A 21,416-nucleotide genomic window follows, 5' to 3' on the forward strand; every position below is an offset into this window, starting at 1 on the left:
CAAAATTTCAACCGCACAGCTGTTGTATTTCAGAAAATACACGTAAGTGAAAATATGTCTAACCGCCGACTCTCGCAAAGACATGCCCGTATTGAGGCGGTGCTAGGCGTTCCAAGTCCCCGTACAGAAAGGGTTAACAATTCAAAATATTAGTAGACTACTTGTACGTTCAATGCTCTCTACATCTTAATGATCTCAATATCAGAAGTTTGAGAAGTTTGAAATAAGTCAAGCTTTGTTAAATTTGGCATAAAAGGGTGCTATAAGTGTATGAAGTGTATACCTAATCTTATAATAGTTTCACATGAGTATATCAGTAGATCAAGCAATAGTAATTACACATTATATTCGAGAGGATAATCATATTATATGCACAATATTTAGGAGAACTATTTCTATGTGTTCTTTTTAACGGACTGACACCACTGAACTATACTAGCGCTATTCTCCTATTCTTAGTGCCCGTAAGGACCGTCCTTAGATATAAGTCAACTGCCTAGATACGATATAGATCGGATATGTCAGTGTCAAATCCGATCACACACACTGACATATCCGATCCGTATCGTATCTAGACCTAATATTTGACGTATCTTATACATTTCGACACATTGCTTGAATTTATGCATCTTCAGCGTAATATAAACTCAAGCGTGAAGAATCCTGTCACATTATGTTACATAGGTGCCTACTGTTTATATTATGTAATGCAAGTAGATTGTTATGACATCCACGTAGGTAGATCAGCTGCAGAGAGAGGTGACCCCCCTGCATAGACTGATTATATTTGTATCTAATTATAAGAGGGCGTGTAAAGAAAAATTAGAAGTTCTAAAAAATATCATCTTTCTTTCTCCTTGCACCATTTTTACATGTTTCGGTTTAGGCTGACTGATGGTGGAGAATGCCATTAGGCATACATTTTTTGTATTTTCTGCAATAAAGTTTTAATAAATAAGTATATATTCGGCATTTTTAGGTTAAAAATTATATGGAGATAATTCCAGCCTGTTACCCTACCCATCGAGTTTCAATAATACTATAGACTGTTTTTAGGGTTCCGTACCAAAAAGGTACAAAAGGAACCCTTATGGTCCGTCCGTCTGTCCTATCGCTTAATATCTCGAGAACCACTTAAGCTATAGATTTGAAATTTGGAATAGTTATGAACAACGCTAACCAATACACAATGAAAGTATTTTTTTTTTATTAACTATGGAAAATACCTGGAGAGATAAGGGAAAAGTGTGGACTGAACGAAGATGTAGTGACGAAAAATGAAAAAGGTATGTTGAGATGGTTTGGACACGTGGAAAGAATGATTGAAAGAAGGTTAACAAAGAGAGTGTATAAGGGAGAAGTAGAAGAGAGAGCTGGAAGGGCTAGACTTCTCCGATCAAATCGGGGAAATCCTGAAGAAAGGCCAGGTCATGAGCACCCTAAACCGACGAGCGTGTATGAGGAATGTCATGAAAGTGAAGGAAGCGAAAGAGGTATGTCAGGATCGTAGCAAGTGGAAATCCGTGGTCTCTGCCTACAGTGCCTACCCCTCCGGGAAATAGGCGTGATTATATGTATGTATGTATATATAAATAAATAAATAAATAAATAAATAAATTGGCTTTTTTGGCGGGTAGGCATACAAAGTAATACATGTCACTTCTGTTTATAAAATATAAGTTATTTTATATTATATAGTTAAAAGTATTTTTTTGGTAGACATTATACAGAATATTAGGATTGACATTGCATATTGTGTGGGGAAATATTTTCCATGACAATAAAGTAAAATATAAGCACTGACCTGCCTGTCGACCTTTGCACCTAAGAACTGCACTGTCACTTTGCACTTTTCATAAAAAAACACTAGAATCAGCTGATCATGGATGGGTTAAATGGCATCAGAGAGGCTCAGAAGGAGCTGGAGTCTACATTTTCAAAGCGGTTTATGGAGCTGGAGGTGGCCCTGAGGACAGCATCTCCGCTTACACATCCCACTATCGCTAGTCTGTCCAAAGAGGTGAGCACTTTCAAGGCACAGATGTCATCCATGCTGAATCTTCTGAAGAAACAAATTGAAGCAATCAGTAGTACAGTTGACTCAATAGAAATGCGACATCGGAAGAAATTTTTACTTTTTAATGGCATTCCAGAGGTGCCCGGCGAGGATATTGTTAGCAAGGTAACCAATATATGCCAAAATAATCTCTCCCTGCCTTCTGTGCCCCGAGAGTCCATCTTAGTTTGTTATAGGCTCGGTATGCAATCAGCCTCGGCAAACAGTAGCCATTCAAGGCCAGTTCTTGTCCGATTTAATGACCATAGATTGCGCAACTCTGTCTGGACAAACAAAAAAGCTCTGAAAGGTACATCGATAGTTCTCGCTGAGTTCCTCACCAAACAGCGTCAGTCATTATTCATAGTTGCAAGGAAACATTTTGGAACTCGCAAGGTATGGACAACAGATGGCAACATCTTTATAAAATTGCCTGATGGTAAGAAGCTGCGACTGACTGGTGAGGATCAACTGGAAGCATTGAAGTCCCAGCACGACCCCGTAGTCTTGCCAAGGCCTGCGCAGTCGTCAGTGAAGGCCGCATCAGTTGCTGCAGCCTCTGCGGGATCTGCTGATGCACAGGCGCCGTCTGAGGGACCTGCGCCTGTTCCAGCGTCGGAGGCTAAGGAACCAGGATCGACAACCGTTTCAAGCAAGAAGAGGAGATAAGTAACGCGGGATCTGTACAATGTAGTTAGTCATAGTTATGTGTTCTCGGTTTTTGTTCCTAATACTGCATTAATTCACTGAGTAGACGTGATAAAAACTTAGTTATGAAAATTATATGGGTTAGTTAAGATTACCGTCACTTGTTATTTAAGATTTTTCATATTTTAAACCATCTACCTTCTATATCATTTATACATTTTTAATTTGATCGATTGTTTTGATGGATCTTTTTTTTTTTTTTTAATTTATTACGAGCATTGGCAACTAGGCCATCAGCTCAAGCATGAAATACAAAAGTAACATAAGTACTTATAACTAATTCACATAAAAATGAGACACGAATCTAATAGTTACATGAGATATTTACAATATTTACAAACTACCTATAGTATGAGTAACAAATTGATAGATTACAGGATATAATTGTGGATATTTCATAAGGCCCTGTACTGAATTTGGCAGAACTTGCAAACCAGTATCCATACACATAGCAACAAACAATAACCTTTGTAAATTAAATGAAGGACAATGGAAAAAAATATGTTCAAGATCACATACATCAAAATTACAATGTGCACAAACAGCAGAATCACTTAGCTCTAATCTAAAAAGATGTGCGGGAAAACGAGCATGACCAATGCGCAATCTACATATAGTTGTAATAAATGCCCTTTCTACATATTTTCTTTGGTATTCAAACCACGACTTGGAGCTGGGTGCCGGGACAATTTCTGCAAGCCATTTCCCTTTGACTTCTTTGGATTTAGACCATGAGTTATTCCAACGTCTAATCATAAGTTCTTTAACAAAAGGTACTAAATCGGATTGAGGTACTTTTAAATCACAAACTTGTATATCTTCTGTAGATTTGGCAAGCTTGTCTACTAGTTCGTTGCCAAAAATTCCTGAATGTCCCGGAACCCAGCAAAATTCAACAGTAATATTTCTATTCAACAAAGAACTTAAACAACTTCTCAACTTATAAATTAAATAATTTACAGATGCACTTACACATTTACTTTTAAGCGCTTGTAAAGCGCTCATCGAATCAGATAGAATCAAAAACTTATTTTTAGTTATATAATAATTACGAATATGTTCTAAAGCATAAATTATGCCTAATACTTCAGCCGAAAATACTGAAAAATAACTACTACATTCAAAAACTTTTCCTATGTTCAAAAAAGAGTCAAAAAATGCAAAACTGGTCCTATCTTTAGTTTTAGAGCCGTCAGTATATAACTTAACAAAATCAGTCTTATCATCAAGAAACTCCAAAAAGTCATATTTCGATTCAAATTTGACCAGTTCAACAACCACGTCTCGCATAATATCATTGTAATCATGTTCAAAACAGGGAAGCAAATTAGACCAATACACTATATCTTGAAATTCAAAGTTTAAATAAGTTATAACATCACTTATGGAAGAAGAATTAGGAAACGGTATTAAATTATAATTTGGAATATTGATATTATTTAAGTATCTATAAATTACTTCGTTACCACGACTAACTAATTTAAGAACATACTTGTCAGTGATGTAACATCTGCGTACAAATAAAGGAACAATGCCAGCCTCTATTTCCAGAGAATTAATTGGAGATGACATCATAGCCCCCGTAATAATTCGTAGGGCCCTATTTTGGATAATATCTAGTTTCCTTAAAAGATGGGTATTCGCATCAGCAAAAAACATACAACCATAGTCAAAATGACTTCTAATTGTCGCGATATATATTGTTTTAAGGACCTTAGGGTCTGCACCCCATTTTACTCCAGTTAACGACTTCAATATGTTTACACCCAGTTCAGCTCTTTTAGAAATTGAATCAATATGAGTTTTCCAAGAAAGATCATAATCAAGAAATAGGCCAACGTATTTGACAAAAGACTGAGCAGGAATAACGTTAGAATTGTATAAAACTTGAGGATAATGTAATCCATTTTGAGAAAAGAGAATTACAGAACTTTTGGAAACATTAACCTCAAGTTTTAGCGAATTTGTTAATATGCAATGAATATTACGCAGACAACTGTTCATAATAGATTCACCATTTTTTATGTCATTACAATTTACATATAAAACCAAATCATCAGCGTAAAATAAGTGCTTAACAGAAGAAGGAATTTGTTTCATGAAACAAACCAAACTTAGAATGAATATAAGAGGAGATAATACAGAACCTTGAGGAGTACCCTTTGTAGAAACTTTAGAACCTATTAATGTAGATTTATTAACTTTTAGAGTTACAGATCGATTGTTTAGAAAATTGAATAACCAGCGTAAAATATGACCAGGAAACCCTAATAAAGATAAACTTTTAATAAGGTATGCGTGATCTATGTTATCAAACGCCCCTTTGATGTCTAAAAAAACCGCCAAAGTATATTGATTAGAAAGAAAATTGTTCTTAATATCCCCAATTAAACAACTTAAGTTATCTATCGTGCTTTTACCTTTCCGAAAACCATATTGAGTACTTGGAATGGCTTTGCTATTTTCTGTAAACCACTCAAGTCTATTTTTTAAAATGGTTTCAAAAACTTTCGCAAAGCAAGACGTTAAGGAAATTGGCCTATATGACTCAACACAATTAGAATCCTTATAAGGTTTTAGTATCGGGACGACATGTTGCATTTTCCACGTTGGGGGAATACAATTACTTTGCCACAAATCATTAAATATTTTACAGAGTATTGTCTTGGCATGAAGAGGTAAGTTTTTAATTACTTTGTAAGAAATTAAGTCAGGACCAGGTGAAGTTTCTTTTTTATTTTCTAATGCGGCTAAAAATTCACTAATAGAAAATGGGTTGACCATCCATTGAGCCTCCGGGCAGCCACGATTTTCAAAGTAATCATTAAGGTCACTATTTGATACTTGATTATTTTCGGAAACAATTCTGTCTAAAAACAATGTCACATTATCAGGATTTTGAAAAAAAATTGAAGATGAAGAAACGGTATTCAGTTTTGCATGTTTAAATCTACGTATATGGTCCCAAATAATTTTACTCGATGTCATACGATTAAAGGAGGAACAAAGATTCAACCAACTCACGCGTTTAATTTCAAATAATGTTCTTTTCTTTAGAGCATCTAGTTTTTTGTATATAATGTAATTCTCCATAGAAGGATATTGTTTGTAAGATCGTAATGCAATTTTAGCTTGTAAAACTACACGGTCACATTCATCATTCCACCACGGGGTAGCTTTTAAGGATTTATTTGTGTGATGGTAATACTTTTTAGGAAATGTCATTAATATGTCATGCAAAATACTCAAATACTTCTTATAGTTTTCTAGAGGGTTATTTACAAATTGAAAAACTTCAAATTTATCATCACATAACTTGTTAAACTTAGACCAGTCAAGCTTTTTAAAATTTACCTTAGCTAGTGAATTATCATCTTGTTGAAGATTAATACCTGGACCCTTAAATAAGTTATTAGAATAATATGTATGAGTGGGCGAGTCAAAAACCACACTAATGAGCAAAGGGAAGTGATTACTACTAAGAAGATCATCAAGAACAAATACCGAACAACTAGAACTAAGAGCTCGGGATGCGAATACCAAATCCAGAACATTACCTTGTTGGCCAAACGGAGCAAAAGTGGTGATAGTGCCATCATTTAAACAAATTAAGTCAGAATTCTCCACATAAGCATGAAGAGCTTTACCCCTTCCATCATTGACTCTTGAACTCCAAGATGAGTGATGTGCGTTGAAGTCACCTATTATCAAACGATTATTACTTACAAATTTTGAACATGTATCTTTCAATGAATCTATAGTAAACTTACCATTTGGAGGTGGAGGAGCGTATACACATAACAAATCTAGAGAAAAATTATGAATGTTAATATTAATTAATATATTTTGAAAATGGTACTGTGATAAAGTGTTGACAATACTGAACTTGTATTTGGAACGAATTGCAATTGCAACACCACCATGGGGATGGTTTGAGTCTCTTCTAATTACAGTAAACCCAGGCAATTTGATAATTTTGCTAGGGGTCAGCCAAGTTTCATTAAATAGTATAATGTCGACACTTTCATCACAGCCATGCAAAAAATGTATAAGTTGACCTAGTTTTGGAAATAGACTTCTGGAGTTCCAATGAAGTATTTTTAATTGTTTGATACCCAACCTGTCCATAATTTAAGTGGTAAAACTTGTTACAAGCAGCTCTTTAATCATTTGGGAGGATATTGGTAAAGGACCAGAGGAAGTATTATTGACTTCTCTTTTTTTCATTAATTCTACAATTGTTTTGGTGATTGCATTAAGGACAATATCAGAATTAATAATGTCAGCAATCATAGCACGTCCGTGAGGTGTTTTAGCAGGTGTTTTTAAAATCTTACTATTTGGATTAGTACTATTATTAGGTGTAACAGCTATTGCAGCTGCAGTTGCATAAGAGAATTTGCCATTTATCTTGTTCTTAATTTGTGCAATTTTTTCTGCCTTCACTTTACAGGTATAAGAAACTGCCGAATGGGGTCCACTACAGTTTGAGCACTTGAAGACTGATGGTGTGGTACATTCTTTGTAAAAATGACCCGCCGAACAAATGGAACATACTTGAGTGCTTTTACAAGCTCCACTGCCATGTCCAAATTTATAACATCTGAAGCACTGAAGCAGAGGTCTGATGTATTCCTGTACAGGCATCCAGATATGGTCATAGATTACGTGGTCGGGTCTAGACGAGGCCATAAATGTAACCAGGACGGTTGGGAGAGGTTTGAATTGCCCATCGTCCTGTTTTTTGGTAAAGCGCTTTACACCAAGAATCATACAACTCGCTTTTAAGTCCTCGAGCAATGTCTCCTCACTAAGATCCACAGGAGCACGAATAATTCCTTGGCACTCTATGCTGTCATATGGAATTGTTGCTTTCCAATTATTTTCTTGTAGTATAGGTTTGTTTAGCAAAAATGCATTTGCATCCTTGGCACATCCGAAATAAACTTTAACATAAAAGTTACCAGCCGCCTTTACATATTGCACCCCCAAAATCTCTTTTAATATTCCATTAACTTTGAGGATGTCCATGGGGACTTTATGAGTCAGTTCATTAGAAGCAGATTGTAGTAGTACAGGATACTCTTTTTTTGTCAAATCTTCATATATGGGGTTGTGGTCTTTGAAGAGACCGCGACGACTTCGTATGTATGTCATTTTTTGCTTACATGATGTGACTTCTGTATCAGAAACATCTTTATTTCTTCTTTTTGTTGAAGTTTTGGCGGTTTCTGTTTCCATGGGGGAGGGGCCGCCGCCCGCACCCCTGCCTCCTGGCCTCATTCAACGAGTAGAATCAGAAATTTAATCTAACATTAAATTTAATAATAAATGAGCAAATATATCTCGGTTTTGTCAGTAAAAAAGGACTTAAAACACTATAATTAAAATATTTTCAAAAATGCCGCCTAGTATTTTCGGTTTCCCGCCCTTTTTTTTCTTTTGATGGATCTTTCACAACTGTCACGTGTCAAAGTTTCTAATGTCAATGAGTGCGTTTTGTAACTGCTCATATTATGTTTTTGTTTTCTTTTTATCTTTGTATTCAGATTTTATTCTTTCTTAATTCGTAATTATTTTCTGTTCTTGTTTATTTTGTGCACTTGTATTGAATTGTTTTGTTTTAAGTTTCTGTGTGTAAAGGGTCGACTGGCGGGGTAAACAGAACCAACTAGGTTTGAATTGCTCTGCAATTGTCATCCGTGCTATTTTGCACTTCATACATATATTTTTAGTATTTATTTTATTTATGTACCCACAAGTGTAAACTATTATGATCGGCGATGACGACGACGATGAATCTTATCATTCTGCTTGCGACATGTCTTTATCTTTCCACTCTATCGATAGTACCTTATCTGATGAGCCGGACACATTAGGCGACTGCATTAAACGAACTTTTCAAAGCAAACATAAGTTGCTCAATATATGTCACATAAATGCACAGAGTATACCTTGTCACTATAACGACCTTCTAGACACTTTCTCTTTTAGTAATGTTCATGCCATCCTTGTCTCAGAATCCTGGCTAAAACCTGGGCTTCCTTCCACTTCGTACGGCCTTCCCGGCTACGTGCTACTGCGGAATGACCGTACAGGCAAAGGAGGTGGCGGTGTTGCCATCTACCTCCGCAGTGACATTCCGTTCAAAATTATTTCGTCCTCCCCGTCTCAATATTCAGGTTCTTTAGAACATTTGTTTTTGGAAATTAATGTTGGGGGCACTAAAGCAGCCCTAGGAGTTGTCTATTGTCCCCCTACCATTGATTATTTTGATGCTCTTGATACTGTTCTCTCCTCTCTCAGCACTGAATATATACATCAGTTGATCATGGGTGACTTTAACACCGACCTTTTGAAGGACAACCACAGGACACGTAGATTAAACTTAGTTTTAGAATCGGCTGATCTTAAGGTACTTCCGCTCCAACCAACCCATCACAATGTTGATGCGTCAGACTCCTGGCTGGATCTCATCTGCACCTCATCTGTCGATCATGTCAAGCAATGCGGTCAATTGCTGGCCCCAGGTTTCTCACGCCACGATCTAATCTATTTGAGCTACCAGATCAAGCCTCCAAAACCACCTTGCACTTATTTACGACTTCGCAGCTTTGCGAGGCTTGACGTGGAGGCTTTACGGGAAAGTGCACGTAATGAAGATTGGTCGGTGGTACTGTCGGCACAGTCAATGGAGGAGGCGGTATTGTCATTAAGCAATATTATCTTAAAGTTGTATGATGCGCATGCGCCTATTCGTTCGGTAAGGCTGAAGCGCCCACCCGCGCCTTGGATTACAAATGTGGTTCGCATGGCTATGACTAGGCGAGATAGGGCATTCCGAAAATATAAGCGGGATCGCTCTGAAGAGAACTGGCGCTTGTTCAAGATTGCAAGAAATCGATGTAATCAGATGGTGCGAGCAGCGAAGCGCAAACATATTTTCAATAACATTGTTCCATCATCGCCTAAGGAAACTTGGAAATTTTTAAACTCAATCGGTTTTGGTAAACAACAGAGTCATGGCATGTCCTTTTCCTCTTTTTCTTTAAATGACCTGAACTCTCACTTTTCGAAATCGACCACATTAGATCCTGTCACTAAATCTCATAGTCTCTCTCTCATCTCCGCCCTGCCCTGCCCCTCTAATACAAGTTTCTCTTTTACATTGGTAACTGATGATGAGGTTGCTAAGGTTATTAGCTCTATCAAATCTAATGCTGTTGGCCACGACGAGGTTAGTAGACTTATGTTAATTTGCATTTTGGAATGTATTCTCCCAATTATAACCCATGTTATAAACTTCTCACTGTCAACTGGGGTTTTCCCGTCGTTGTGGCGTAAAGCACATATTATTCCCTTACCAAAAGTTTCTAACCCCAGTACACTAAAAGATTTTCGTCCCATCTCTATTCTCCCTTTTTTGTCTAAGGTCTTGGAAGCTATTGTACACAAACAACTATCTGCTCATATCTACTCCAACCATGTCCTCACTCCATTTCAATCAGGTTTTCGTCCTGGCCACAGCACTACCACGGCATTGCTTAAGATCGTTGAAGATGTGAGGTTAGCTATGGAGTCAACGCAGCTGACGGTTTTGGTCTTGATTGACTTTTCAAACGCATTTAATGCAGTTAATCACGATCTCTTGTTGGCTGTGTTGAATCACTTGAATATTACGTCATCAACGGCTGAATGGTTCGCCTCATATCTTCAAGATCGACGTCAGATGGTTCGCGTTGACAGTTATGCATTTTCTGACTGGTGTGACCTCACTCTGGTGTTCCGCAGGGCGGAATACTATCTCCACTTCTTTTTTTCCATTTTTATTAATTTGATTGCGTCTCACATTGCATGCTCTTACCATCTTTACGCCGATGACTTGCAATTGTACACCCATAGTAGTATTAACGATCTGGATTTTGCTATAGCGAAAATCAACGAGGACTTGAATCGCATTTCTGCTTGGTCCCGTTGTTTCGGCATTTCCGTGAATCCGTCCAAATGCCAGGCTATTGTTCTAGGAAGTCCCCGCTTACTCTCCATGGCCGACATTGCTCACTTGCCTCCTGTTGTGTTCGAGGATACTCCTGTACCACTGGCATCACAGGTGAGGAACCTGGGGTTGATTCTTGACAGCGGCCTGACGTGGGAACCGCAGGTGTCGGACGTATGTCGCCGGGTCACTAACACACTTAGAGCCCTATACCGGCTTAAGCACTTCCTTCCGATTGGCACTAAGGTGCTCCTTGTTCAGGCTCTTGTATTACCTATTGTAGATTATGCTGATGTATGTTACACGAATATCACACAAGTTTCTCTGAACAAACTAGATCGGCTTCTTAATAATAGCAGATTTATTTTCGGACTCCGTAAATATGACCACATATCTGCATATCGCCGTCGGCTTAACTGGCTCCCTGTTCGTGAACGTAGATCGTTGCGAATTTTGTGCACACTATACTCTGTTTTATTCGATCCAACAGCACCCGACTATCTCAGATCCAAATTTCATTTTATAACTGCCCGAACAGGTTGCACCCTTCGCGAGTCCCGTAGTCTCAAGCTTACTGTTCCTTGTCATAGTTCTGGTTTTGTCTCTAACTCCTTTACCGTTCAGGCGATCCGGCTTTGGAATGATCTCCCACTCAACATCAGAAAGGCTCAAACCAAGCTCTCGTTTAAGCGTATGTTACGCAAGCACTTTTTCGACAAGCTCTCTGGTTAATTGTCCTTCCTTGTGCAGGATTCGGTGGTTTTCCAGGGGTCCATTCAATGAAGACGTTTATTTCGATATTGTAGAAATCTAGTTTTATTTCGAAAATGGCTTTATATACGCTTAAATATTACATGTAACGAACAAGGTGTTTATCGTGCCGTATATGGAGTCGAATGAATCCAGAAAGATGAGCGCGGAGAGGGGCGGTACAGGAGTTGTCGCCGCAGTGCCGCTAGATGTCACTGGTAGTACTAGATGCGCGAACATGCCCCCGGCCTTGGGAGCACCAACTCCCAAAGTAGTCATCATACGTCGTGGTCTGCCGGCTCTGGTAGTAGCGGGCAGATCTTTGAAAAGCTGCGTCGAATTGTTCCTGTCGCCGTGAGGATGTCGGCGACACGGTTTACGCCATCGCTCCCAGGGTATAGGCGCGTGACTCGGCCTAGCCGCCAATTGAGAGGAGGCAGGTTATCGTCTTTGATTAAAACGAGACTGTTTAACGATATGTCGTCCTTCTTTGTCTTCCATTTGGTTCGTCGCTGGAGCTCTGCAACGTACTCCTTGGCCCAACGACGCCAGAAGTGTTGACGTAGGGCTTCGATCCTGGCGTAGCGAGACAGGCGGGAAGGCTGCACATCCGTAAGGTCCTCGCTCGCAGGGCAGGTCAACGGCCGACCAATTAGGAAGTGGGCAGGCGTGAGCGGGGATAGATCAGTAGGATCTGTGGACATAGGTGACATGGGCCGGGAATTCAGGATGGCTTCGGCCTGTGTCAAAACCGAGCTGAATTCCTGGTAAGTTAACCTAGCATTACCTACTACCCGTTTTAAATGAAATTTGCACGCTTTTATTCCAGCCTCCCACAATCCGCCAAAATGGGGAGAATAAGGAGGAATGAAACTGAATTTAATGCCATCATTGGCAGCAAAATCGACTATTTCCTTCGAACTATTTTTTAGAAATGTGGGAAATTCCTTTTCGGCTCCAACAAAACATTTTCCATTATCTGAATAAATTATATGAGGCTTTCCTCGTCTACTAATAAAACGTTTAAGCGCTAATAAATAATCATCAGTGGAGAGACTCGTAACAAGTTCCAAATGAATGGCTCGTGTGACCATACATATGAACAAACAAATATACGATTTAATAAGCTGAGCTCCTCTCCCGTTTCGATTAAGTATGAAAATTGGCCCGCCGTAATCAACGGCTGTACGAATGAACGGGAAACCAGGCTCTAAACGATCCAAAATAACATTACCCATGATAGGACTAAGTACTTTACCTTTCATTCGAATACAGGTAACGCATTCTCGCACTATTTTCCTTGCCAAATTTCGCGCACCTAAAGGCCACCAACATTCACGCAAAGTAGATAAGAGTAGCTGCGGTCCGGCATGTAGCAGCCGCTTGTGTTCATCTTTGAATAACAACACCGTTAACTTATGTTTACTGCACAATAACACGGGATGTTTTTTGTTGTAATCGAAACTTGTAGAATTACACAATCTACCACCGACTCTAATCACTTTAAACTTATTACGATCGTCTAAAAACACGTTAAGACCGGATATACGATTATATTGTTTACAATTCGTCTTAATCGGTTTATTTTTAAGTAAACTATCGTAGACGTCCGGAAATGATTTCATTTGTGCGAATCTAACTAGCATACGACGTGATGCATCCAACTCGTCCACCGATAATGAACCGGTTTGGCGGAGTTGTTTACGCTCAGAGTTAGTGCGTGAGTTTAATATAAAGCGGAGTACATACGCGCCGATCCTAATTAATTTAATGTAAGATGAACATCTATCGAAATTAAATAGTTCATCTTGCTGATTGCAAACTAAACTTACCGCGGTCGATCGTAACTCGGGTAAATCTTCGATTGCCGTAATTTTACTCGTATTGTCACTAATAAAATCCGATTTCGGGTCATGCAAGAATGATGGTCCGAACCACCATAAATTACAATCAATTAAATTATCTAAAGTAACGCCTCTAAACAATAAATCACTAGGGTTGTCTTCGCTTCTCACATGAAACCATGTAGCATTACCGGTAAGTTCGTTTATTTGTGTAACCCGATTTTGAACGAAAGGCTTCAATAGACGCGGAGACATACCTAGCCACGAAATTACTATAGTCGAGTCACACCAGAAGTAAACTTTATTAAACACTAACCTTAAGGAATCAGTTATTTTCTTATAAAGCTTAGCAGCAACGAGTGCGCCTGAAAGTTCAAGTTTCGGGATAGTCAGAGACTTCAGGGGTGAGACTTTACTTTTAGCACACAATAGTCTGACAGTTACATCTGACCCTTCATCATATGTCCGAATATAAGCGCACGCGCCGTAAGCATGCAACGATGCATCAGAAAAAATATGCAATTCCGTATGTCCAGTGTGTACACCCCTTACATGACGCGGAATCCGTAAATCGTTTAAACGGCTTAATGTATTTATGAAATTATTCCACATCGATTTAATGTCTTCTGGAACCGGAGTGTCCCAATCGATACGACTTAACCATAATTTTTGAAGCAAAATTTTGGAAATTATCACCGCAGGAGAAAGAAGACCTAACGGATCGTAAATCTGTGAAATAATCGATAACATCATTCGTTTATTTAAGTACGACGAATTAGGCAAAGGATCGATTTTTGTAGTGTAATACAATTCATCGCGTTTATTGTCCCAACCTACTCCGAGCGTTTTGTTCTGGGTGTGCTCACCAACAAAATGTTCCTTGGACTCTTCTTGTGTAACGTCACAATTAAAGGTCCATTTACGTAAAGGAAAGCATCCTGATTGCAAAACGTCATACGTTTTTTGACTTATGTCAAGTAAGTTTTGGAAATTATCATCTCCCGTAATTAAATCGTCTACGAATATATCTTGGTTGATAACGCGCGCGATGACGTCATCACCACATTCCAACGCTAACTGTCGTATACAACGTTGACTTAAATATGGTGCACTAGTTTGCCCATATGTAACCGTATTGAGTTCATAAACGTGTAATGGATCGGTAGGGTTTTCACGCCAGAGGATCATTTGCAAGGATCTCTGATCTGGTTGGATCAAAACCTGCCGAAACATTTTCTCCACATCAGCACAAGCAACGTACTTGTATTGACGGAAACGTAGCAAAATAGCAAATATATCGTTTTGAAGTGCTGGACCCGGCAGCTGAATGCTATTCAACGATTTATTCGTGGTGGTGGGAGCAGCGCCACTATATACAACGCGCAATTTAGTGGTGGCGCTCCCCTCCCTAAATATTCCATGATGAGGATGGAAGTAATTCGGTGTACCATAGTCGGTAACACGAGTCATGTGACCCATCTTTTCGTATTCTCGCATGAAGTCACAATATAAACGTTTATATTCCGGCAAACGCTCTAATTTACGTTCTAAGGAAAAAAATCGAATTTTAGCTAACGTATAAGAATCGCCCAACGTATCAGCTGATTCTCTTAGCGGCATTCGGACGGAGAAACGACCGTCCTCTTCACGTGTAGTCGTATTGGTAAAAATATCCTCACATTTCTGCTCATCAGCTGTAAGAATACTATCTACCTGAGGGATATCCTCGATCTCCCAAAACCTTCTAAGTTGAGAGTCAATCGATTGAGTAAAATAACAATGGACTTGATTATTAATGCGCAAGTTCCGTGTATTAATTGGACCAGATACCAACCAGCCTAATTTCGAATTTATTAAGTACGGCCCTGTTGGTAATCGAATCTTTTCACCGTCTAAAAGGTCCCAAAATATTTCTGAACCGATAAGTATATCAATTTCAGAAGGCACGTTAAAATCGGGATCTGCTAACTGAATGTTATCAGGAATACGTATACTATCTAAGTCTATGTGAGTCGAGGGCAAACTGGACGTTATGCGCGGCAAGACAAAACACGTTATTGACATAGAATAATCTGATTGTTTAGATCGTATAGTTACATCGCATGACTGATTTGTCTGTGTAACTATTTCTGCTACACCCGAGATCTGAATAGTGGACTGTAAATTTTTAACGTTTAATCGATTACGTAATTCTTCCGTTATAAAGCAATGTTCACTCCCATTGTCTAAAAACGCACGACACGTATGGAACTGATTGTTCGCATCGGCCACTTCAATTAACGCAGTAGGAAGTAAGCCTCGCCTGGGAACGAACCGGCTACTTTCCGCGCCACCTTCGCACTCGGCCATAGGCGCGCGGTCAGCGGATACAAAGCAGCTAGATGTACTCGGCACTGATAACGGCGCGCTGTGTGCAGGCGCACTCGACGGCCTCACGCACACACTATCATTGCGAGTATTATCCATATGCAATAAACTACCGTAAAACGGTCCTACTTTGCTCCCCACCAGGTAAATGTGCTCCAATTTTGTATTAAGTTTATGGCCCTTATAAGTCGATGTCTATGGTTCATACAGCAAAATTTCCGAACGCATTTGTTACACTGGACTATCTAGTTGGCAACACTGAATGTCAAAATTTCGTTCCGCCATTTTCTCTTTCTGTCAGATGTCACCGAGTGCCGCTACGAGAATTCGTTTAAAAAATATTATGAGAAAAAGTGACTTCCATCTGAAAAAGTTATCATCGATTCGCGGTAAGTATGTTTTGATGTATTCATATATATAATAAGCTACCCATTTCTTGCAATATTTCTAGCCGTTTCAAATTTTTTCGACGCTTAACCTCAAATTATTTTTCAAGTACCTACTTTGCACCACGTGTTGGGGTAACTTTGATCCTGGAACATAGTTACCTCATGAAGTCAATTATGTTTATAAATCCTACAATATTATGGCATTTTGAATTAAATAGTATTTTTGTTTACAGCAAATCATGCCACGGGCTTATAGAAAAAAGGTGGGAGCTCGTAATTATAAAAATTATTCGGAGGACACATTGCAAGAATGTCTGAGAACTATAGTGATCGGTGAACTTACCCAAAGAAAGGCCAGTGAGAAATATGATATAGATAGTGAACCGGAAACTAGTTTTCTAACCAAAGAACCTACTAAATGTATTAGAAACTTCAAGCCACTTGTAAAGGCTGTGGGACAATATGTGGTGTTTAAATATGAAGGAGAATTATTTCCCGGTGTGATTACCAAGATTTCCGCAAAGGGAGCAAATATATCCTCTATGAAAAGGTCCTTGACAAGCTGGAAGTGGCCAAAACCGAAGGATGAAATCCATTATGATTGGAAAGATGTATTGGGATGCATAAATCCACCAAAAAAAAATGGACGAAGGGAGATTTATTCCATTCCGGAACTGAACGAAATTTGGGGATAGGTATCTGATATCTAGGTACCCTACCTACCCAATTTATTAAAAAAAAAACGCTTGATCTCTTATTACATAATATTTAATTACGTTTTTGAGAAGGTTTTTTACGCATTGTTGATTAATAAGTAAGGAAAATGATACCTACCTATTGAGAGTTTTGAGACTGATTCTCTTATTGATTGCTTCAAACTTATCCTAGTTCTGTATTTTAGAAGACTGTTTTTGTTTCTTGTTGATTATTGTTTAAGTGAAATAACACTAAGCCTGAACAATATCGTAATTATAATAAAAATAAAACACTTCAACTAAATTTCAGTTTTTTTTTTGTACCTATATTTTTTTGGATTTTTGTTTTTCCTAAAATTTACTTAAAAATGTGCACGTATGATTGTAAATTGTGTATTGTTTTATTGATGATGGTGTAAAACTGCACCAAACGCTTTAAAGTATTAATTTTGGGACAAGTTAAATTCAGAGGCAAAGTTACCCAAACAATGGGTAACATTGCTCCTAAATTAAAGTTTTTATATATATATACGAAACGTGATTTAGGCGTTATATGAGCATTCTGTTACGATAGTAGGGATGATCTACTTTCAAATGAAGTATATAAAGACATTACATACTATATTAATTTTTAGAAAAAAAAGAAATTACAAAAATTTGGAGCAAATTTTGGTGCAAAGTAGGACCGTTTTACGGTATTATGTTTTTGTTGACACTGTTTACACGGACCGAATATACATTCATTTAAGGAATGCCCTTCGCGTAAACAGTTATTACACAGGTTTTTATTTTGAATTAAGTTTAACCTATCTTGGACAGATAAATTTAAAAACTTAGCACACGTATAAAGTGCATGATTCTCGTTACACATCGCGCAGTTTCGGAAACGTTTATTATTGAAAGGCTTCGATTTATTAACATTAACACTAGCAGAGACACAGCTAACTACTTGCGTAGGTTTACTTGACGTGTAATTAGGCTTAGTACTAACCGCGGTCGGTGCCTTGGAATTATTAGAGTTTATCATTTCTAACGTATCCGCCCGGTTTCTGAGAAACGATAACAGATCTTCCAGCTTAACTTTCTTAGACTCATTATTGATTGACTTATCCGAGATAGACCCTATGTGAGATTCCCACTTACGCTCCGTGGTCGTATCGAGTTTTGACACAATTAAATGAATAATTAACGTATCCCACGAGTCGGTAGGTTCCTCTAACGTTTTTAAAGCGCGTAAATTACGTAACACGGTATCTATCAGTCTACGTATTTGAGTCGAAGATTCTTGTTTCAAGGCTGAAATATTGAACAAGGATTTTATGTGATTATGTACTAAAAGCCTAGGGTTATGAAAGCGAATTTCAAGCAATTCCCATGCTTGAATATAGTTGGCAGCCGTGAATTCTAACGCACTAATTACTTGTAATGCACTACCACTTAGCGATGATCGAAGGTAATGAAACTTTTGAATCGCGTCGAGATCGGAATGTTTATGGATCATTGTTTCATAAGAATGTTTAAATTCGAGCCAACGATCATACGAACCATCGAATGATGGCAATTTAATTTCGGGTAGTTTAAATTTTGAAAACGGTTTGTTCACGGCATGATCACAACTTGAAATAGTAGCGTTATTTGTCTCCACACCATCGATTAAACAATTAGCGCTAGCCATAGTACCGAAATATAACTCCTCAAGAGTTTCTACGTATTCGGAATTGGCAGAAATTTCTGTTTCTGGAGAGCAAAGTTCAATTTGGCTTTCAATGTCATTAAAATTTTTAAAAGTCTCTGTAGATGCTTGCATGCGTAATTTTAATTCTGCAATTTGTACTTTGGAAGGAGTCACCGATAAAAGAGAATCAACGAATTTTTTGAATTGCGTAAGCCGGCCTTTCAAGTTACCCCTTTGTTTGCGGAGCTCTGAAATTGTTGCCCGACTTTTTCTAGGTGACCCTGATCCAGAAGGAATAGTCAATTTAGCACCAGCTTCATCCCCCTCACCCATTTCGAAAGATTAAGAGAAATTGAAACTACTCACGTGCATAAATTCCAAACGGGTACGGTAGATCACAAACTGCTGCTGCGTGACTTGCGTAACGAGCGGCACTGGAATGCACAAAAAAACTCGGTTTTAACACAATTCGACTAGGAAAGGAATAGACGGGATTGGTAGACCTGACCGTTCACTGCTGCAGACGCTGCTGAGGTGCTGGTGTCATCTCGCAAGGGTATTTCGTCTTCTTGACGAGCTGACTTCTCTTGCAGTATCCGGCTCGAGGATCAAATTATGTGCAGGATTCGGTGGTTTTCCAGGGGTCCATTCAATGAAGACGTTTATTTCGATATTGTAGAAATCTAGTTTTATTTCGAAAATGGCTTTATATACGCTTAAATATTACATGTAACGAACAAGGTGTTTATCGTGCCGTATATGGAGTCGAATGAATCCAGAAAGATGAGCGCGGAGAGGGGCGGTACAGGAGTTGTCGCCGCAGTGCCGCTAGATGTCACTGGTAGTACTAGATGCGCGAACAGTAGTCATAGTATTTTTTGCACTGGGTACATAAATTAATATATATGTATGTATATTTAATTATAGTATATTTATGTAAGTTTATAGCCGTTAGTATATATTATTTATCGCTATTCTGCTTGTTTTAAATTACTTATTCTGTTTTTTTTTGTTTAATGCCTGCACGTACTACTGTTTCTGTTTAGCCTGATGGTTGACTGGTAGAGAATGCCTTTAGGCATTAAGTTCGCCATTTGTACTTTATTTGTTATATTGTGCAATAAAGTTTAAATAAATAAATAAATAAATAAATAAATATTATAGAACATTATTACACAAATTGACTAAGTCCCACAGTAAGCTCAATAAGGCTTGTGTTGAGGGTACTTAGGCAACGATATAATAATTATAAATATTTAAATATTTTAATAATATATAAATATTTATAAATACTTAAATACATAGAAAACACCCATGACTCAGGAACAAATATCCATGCTCATCACACGAATAAATGCCCTTACCAGGATTTGAACCCGGAACCATCGGCTTCGTAGGCAGGGTCACTATCCACTAGGCCAAACTGGTCCTCTGTAAATTGTACATTCTTATACATTTCTGTACGCCGTCCTGTTGGTCATCCTAAATATCGTTGGGCGGATAGAGTGGAGGCAGATCTCCGTTAGCTCGGCGTCAGCGGGAGCTGGCGCGAGTTCGCTCTGAAACGAGAAAAGGGGCGTGTCCATGTGTTGGAGGCTAAGACTCATTTTGGGTCATCGCGCCAGCCACGTAAGTAAGTAATACATTACCCCCCCCCCCCCCCTCTTTTTCTCCGAAGTTTACGGTTTTTATATTTTTCTATTTTTAACTTCTATTGAGCCAACTTTAACCTTTCTTTTGAGGTTTTGGTTTAGAGCCCTTGTAAATAAAGTCCAGTTTCCGTGTGATTTTTATGGTATTTGCTATTACTTGCACGTGTAAAAATTCAAAACAGAAGATAAAAATTTTACGTCAGACTCTGAGACCCATCTAAGCCAATCATAGGCCTCCCAATATAAACTTATTTAATTATGTACGGCTTCTTACACAATGCGCAATAAGGAATAAACAAGGAAGTTCAAGTTACGTATTTTGTAAAAATAGACAGTAAAAGTTTAAGCAAGTAAATAAAATATACTTTTTATTACGTCTGATATCTCCTCCCCACGCTTCTAGCCTCATCGGCAAGTGGCATTTTTATATATATATATTTTAATATTATTGGACACTAGTACACAAATTGACTAAGTCCCACAGTAAGCTCAATAAGGCTTGTGTTGAGGGTACTTAGACAACGATATATAAAATATATAAATATTTATAAATACTTAAATACATAGAAAACACCCATGACTCAGGAACAAATATCCATGCTCATCACACGAATAAATGCCCTTATCAGGATTTGAACCCGGGACCATCGGCTTCGTAGGCAGGGTCTCTACCCACTAGGCCAAACTGGTCGTCATTTATATTAAGATAAGTATTTGTGACCCGGGTATGTCCTTAAACTACGTCCAAAAGAGAGGCATAGGCACTGTGAATGTCACTTCGCTTTGTGTGGTAGGGCACAGCACAGCGTATGGCATTCCAGATCTAGTGCAGAGCCCAACTGGAAAAGTATCTCCACTTTACAGAAAACCACAGCTAAATAACTCTAGACCCTACTCATAGTGTTGTGTTCCTGCGGTGCGTAAGGTTGCCAGAGCTTAACGAGAGTGCGGAGTGATAGGGTCGTCAACGCGCATATAACACCTCTGGAGTTGAAGGCGTCCATAGGCTACGGCGACTGCTTACTATCAGACAGACCGTAAGCTTGTCTGCCACCGACGTAGTATTAAAAATTGGGTGTTTAGCACAAATATTATTAAAGTGTCCGAGTTATGGATGTTTTCGATAATCACTACTCGCAGTACCCACAGCATAAGACTTATGACCTTACTGTGGGACTGGGTGGATTTGTTGTTAAAACACTCGTTTTTAATCGTCCAGATGTCCACATGAAACCCGCATTTGACTGAGCCAGACGCTACCTACTGTATAAATAAGAACCGGGT

At 38.5% G+C, this 21,416-nt stretch overlaps 3 protein-coding genes across 3 annotated transcripts; all 3 read right to left on the reverse strand.

The window, feature by feature from the left end:
- Positions 1 to 2,948: 2,948 nt before the first annotated feature.
- On the reverse strand, positions 2,949 to 4,272 carry LOC133529272 (uncharacterized). Its single transcript, XM_061866967.1, has one exon. The coding sequence runs from the start codon at positions 4,052 to 4,054 to the stop codon at positions 3,098 to 3,100; it is 957 nt and encodes a 318-aa protein (XP_061722951.1). The 5' UTR covers positions 4,055 to 4,272; the 3' UTR covers positions 2,949 to 3,097.
- A 1,931-nt stretch (positions 4,273 to 6,203) lies between these two features.
- Positions 6,204 to 8,206, reverse strand: LOC133529271 (uncharacterized). The gene has a single exon (XM_061866966.1). The coding sequence runs from the start codon at positions 8,045 to 8,047 to the stop codon at positions 6,896 to 6,898; it is 1,152 nt and encodes a 383-aa protein (XP_061722950.1). The 5' UTR covers positions 8,048 to 8,206; the 3' UTR covers positions 6,204 to 6,895.
- Positions 8,207 to 11,509: 3,303 nt separating this feature from the next.
- Positions 11,510 to 18,991, reverse strand: LOC133529312 (uncharacterized; the record flags this gene model as incomplete). Its single annotated transcript, XM_061867008.1, has 2 exons — positions 11,510 to 12,204; positions 18,847 to 18,991. Coding segments are annotated over 2 exons (561 nt in total), but the record flags the coding sequence as incomplete, so codon positions are not given.
- Between the last annotated feature and the right edge of the window lie 2,425 nt (positions 18,992 to 21,416).

The sequence above is a fragment of the Cydia pomonella genome, chromosome 20 (genome assembly GCF_033807575.1).
Source record: "Cydia pomonella isolate Wapato2018A chromosome 20, ilCydPomo1, whole genome shotgun sequence".
In the NCBI taxonomy this organism is placed as follows: Eukaryota; Metazoa; Arthropoda; class Insecta; order Lepidoptera; family Tortricidae; genus Cydia; species Cydia pomonella.

Bases quoted from the DNA above. Each gene is read 5' to 3' on its own strand.
- LOC133529271 (XM_061866966.1), bottom strand. From the start codon at position 8,047: ATGAGGCCAGGAGGCAGGGGTGCGGGCGGCGGCCCCTCCCCCATGGAA.
- LOC133529272 (XM_061866967.1), bottom strand. From the start codon at position 4,054: ATGCGAGACGTGGTTGTTGAACTGGTCAAATTTGAATCGAAATATGAC.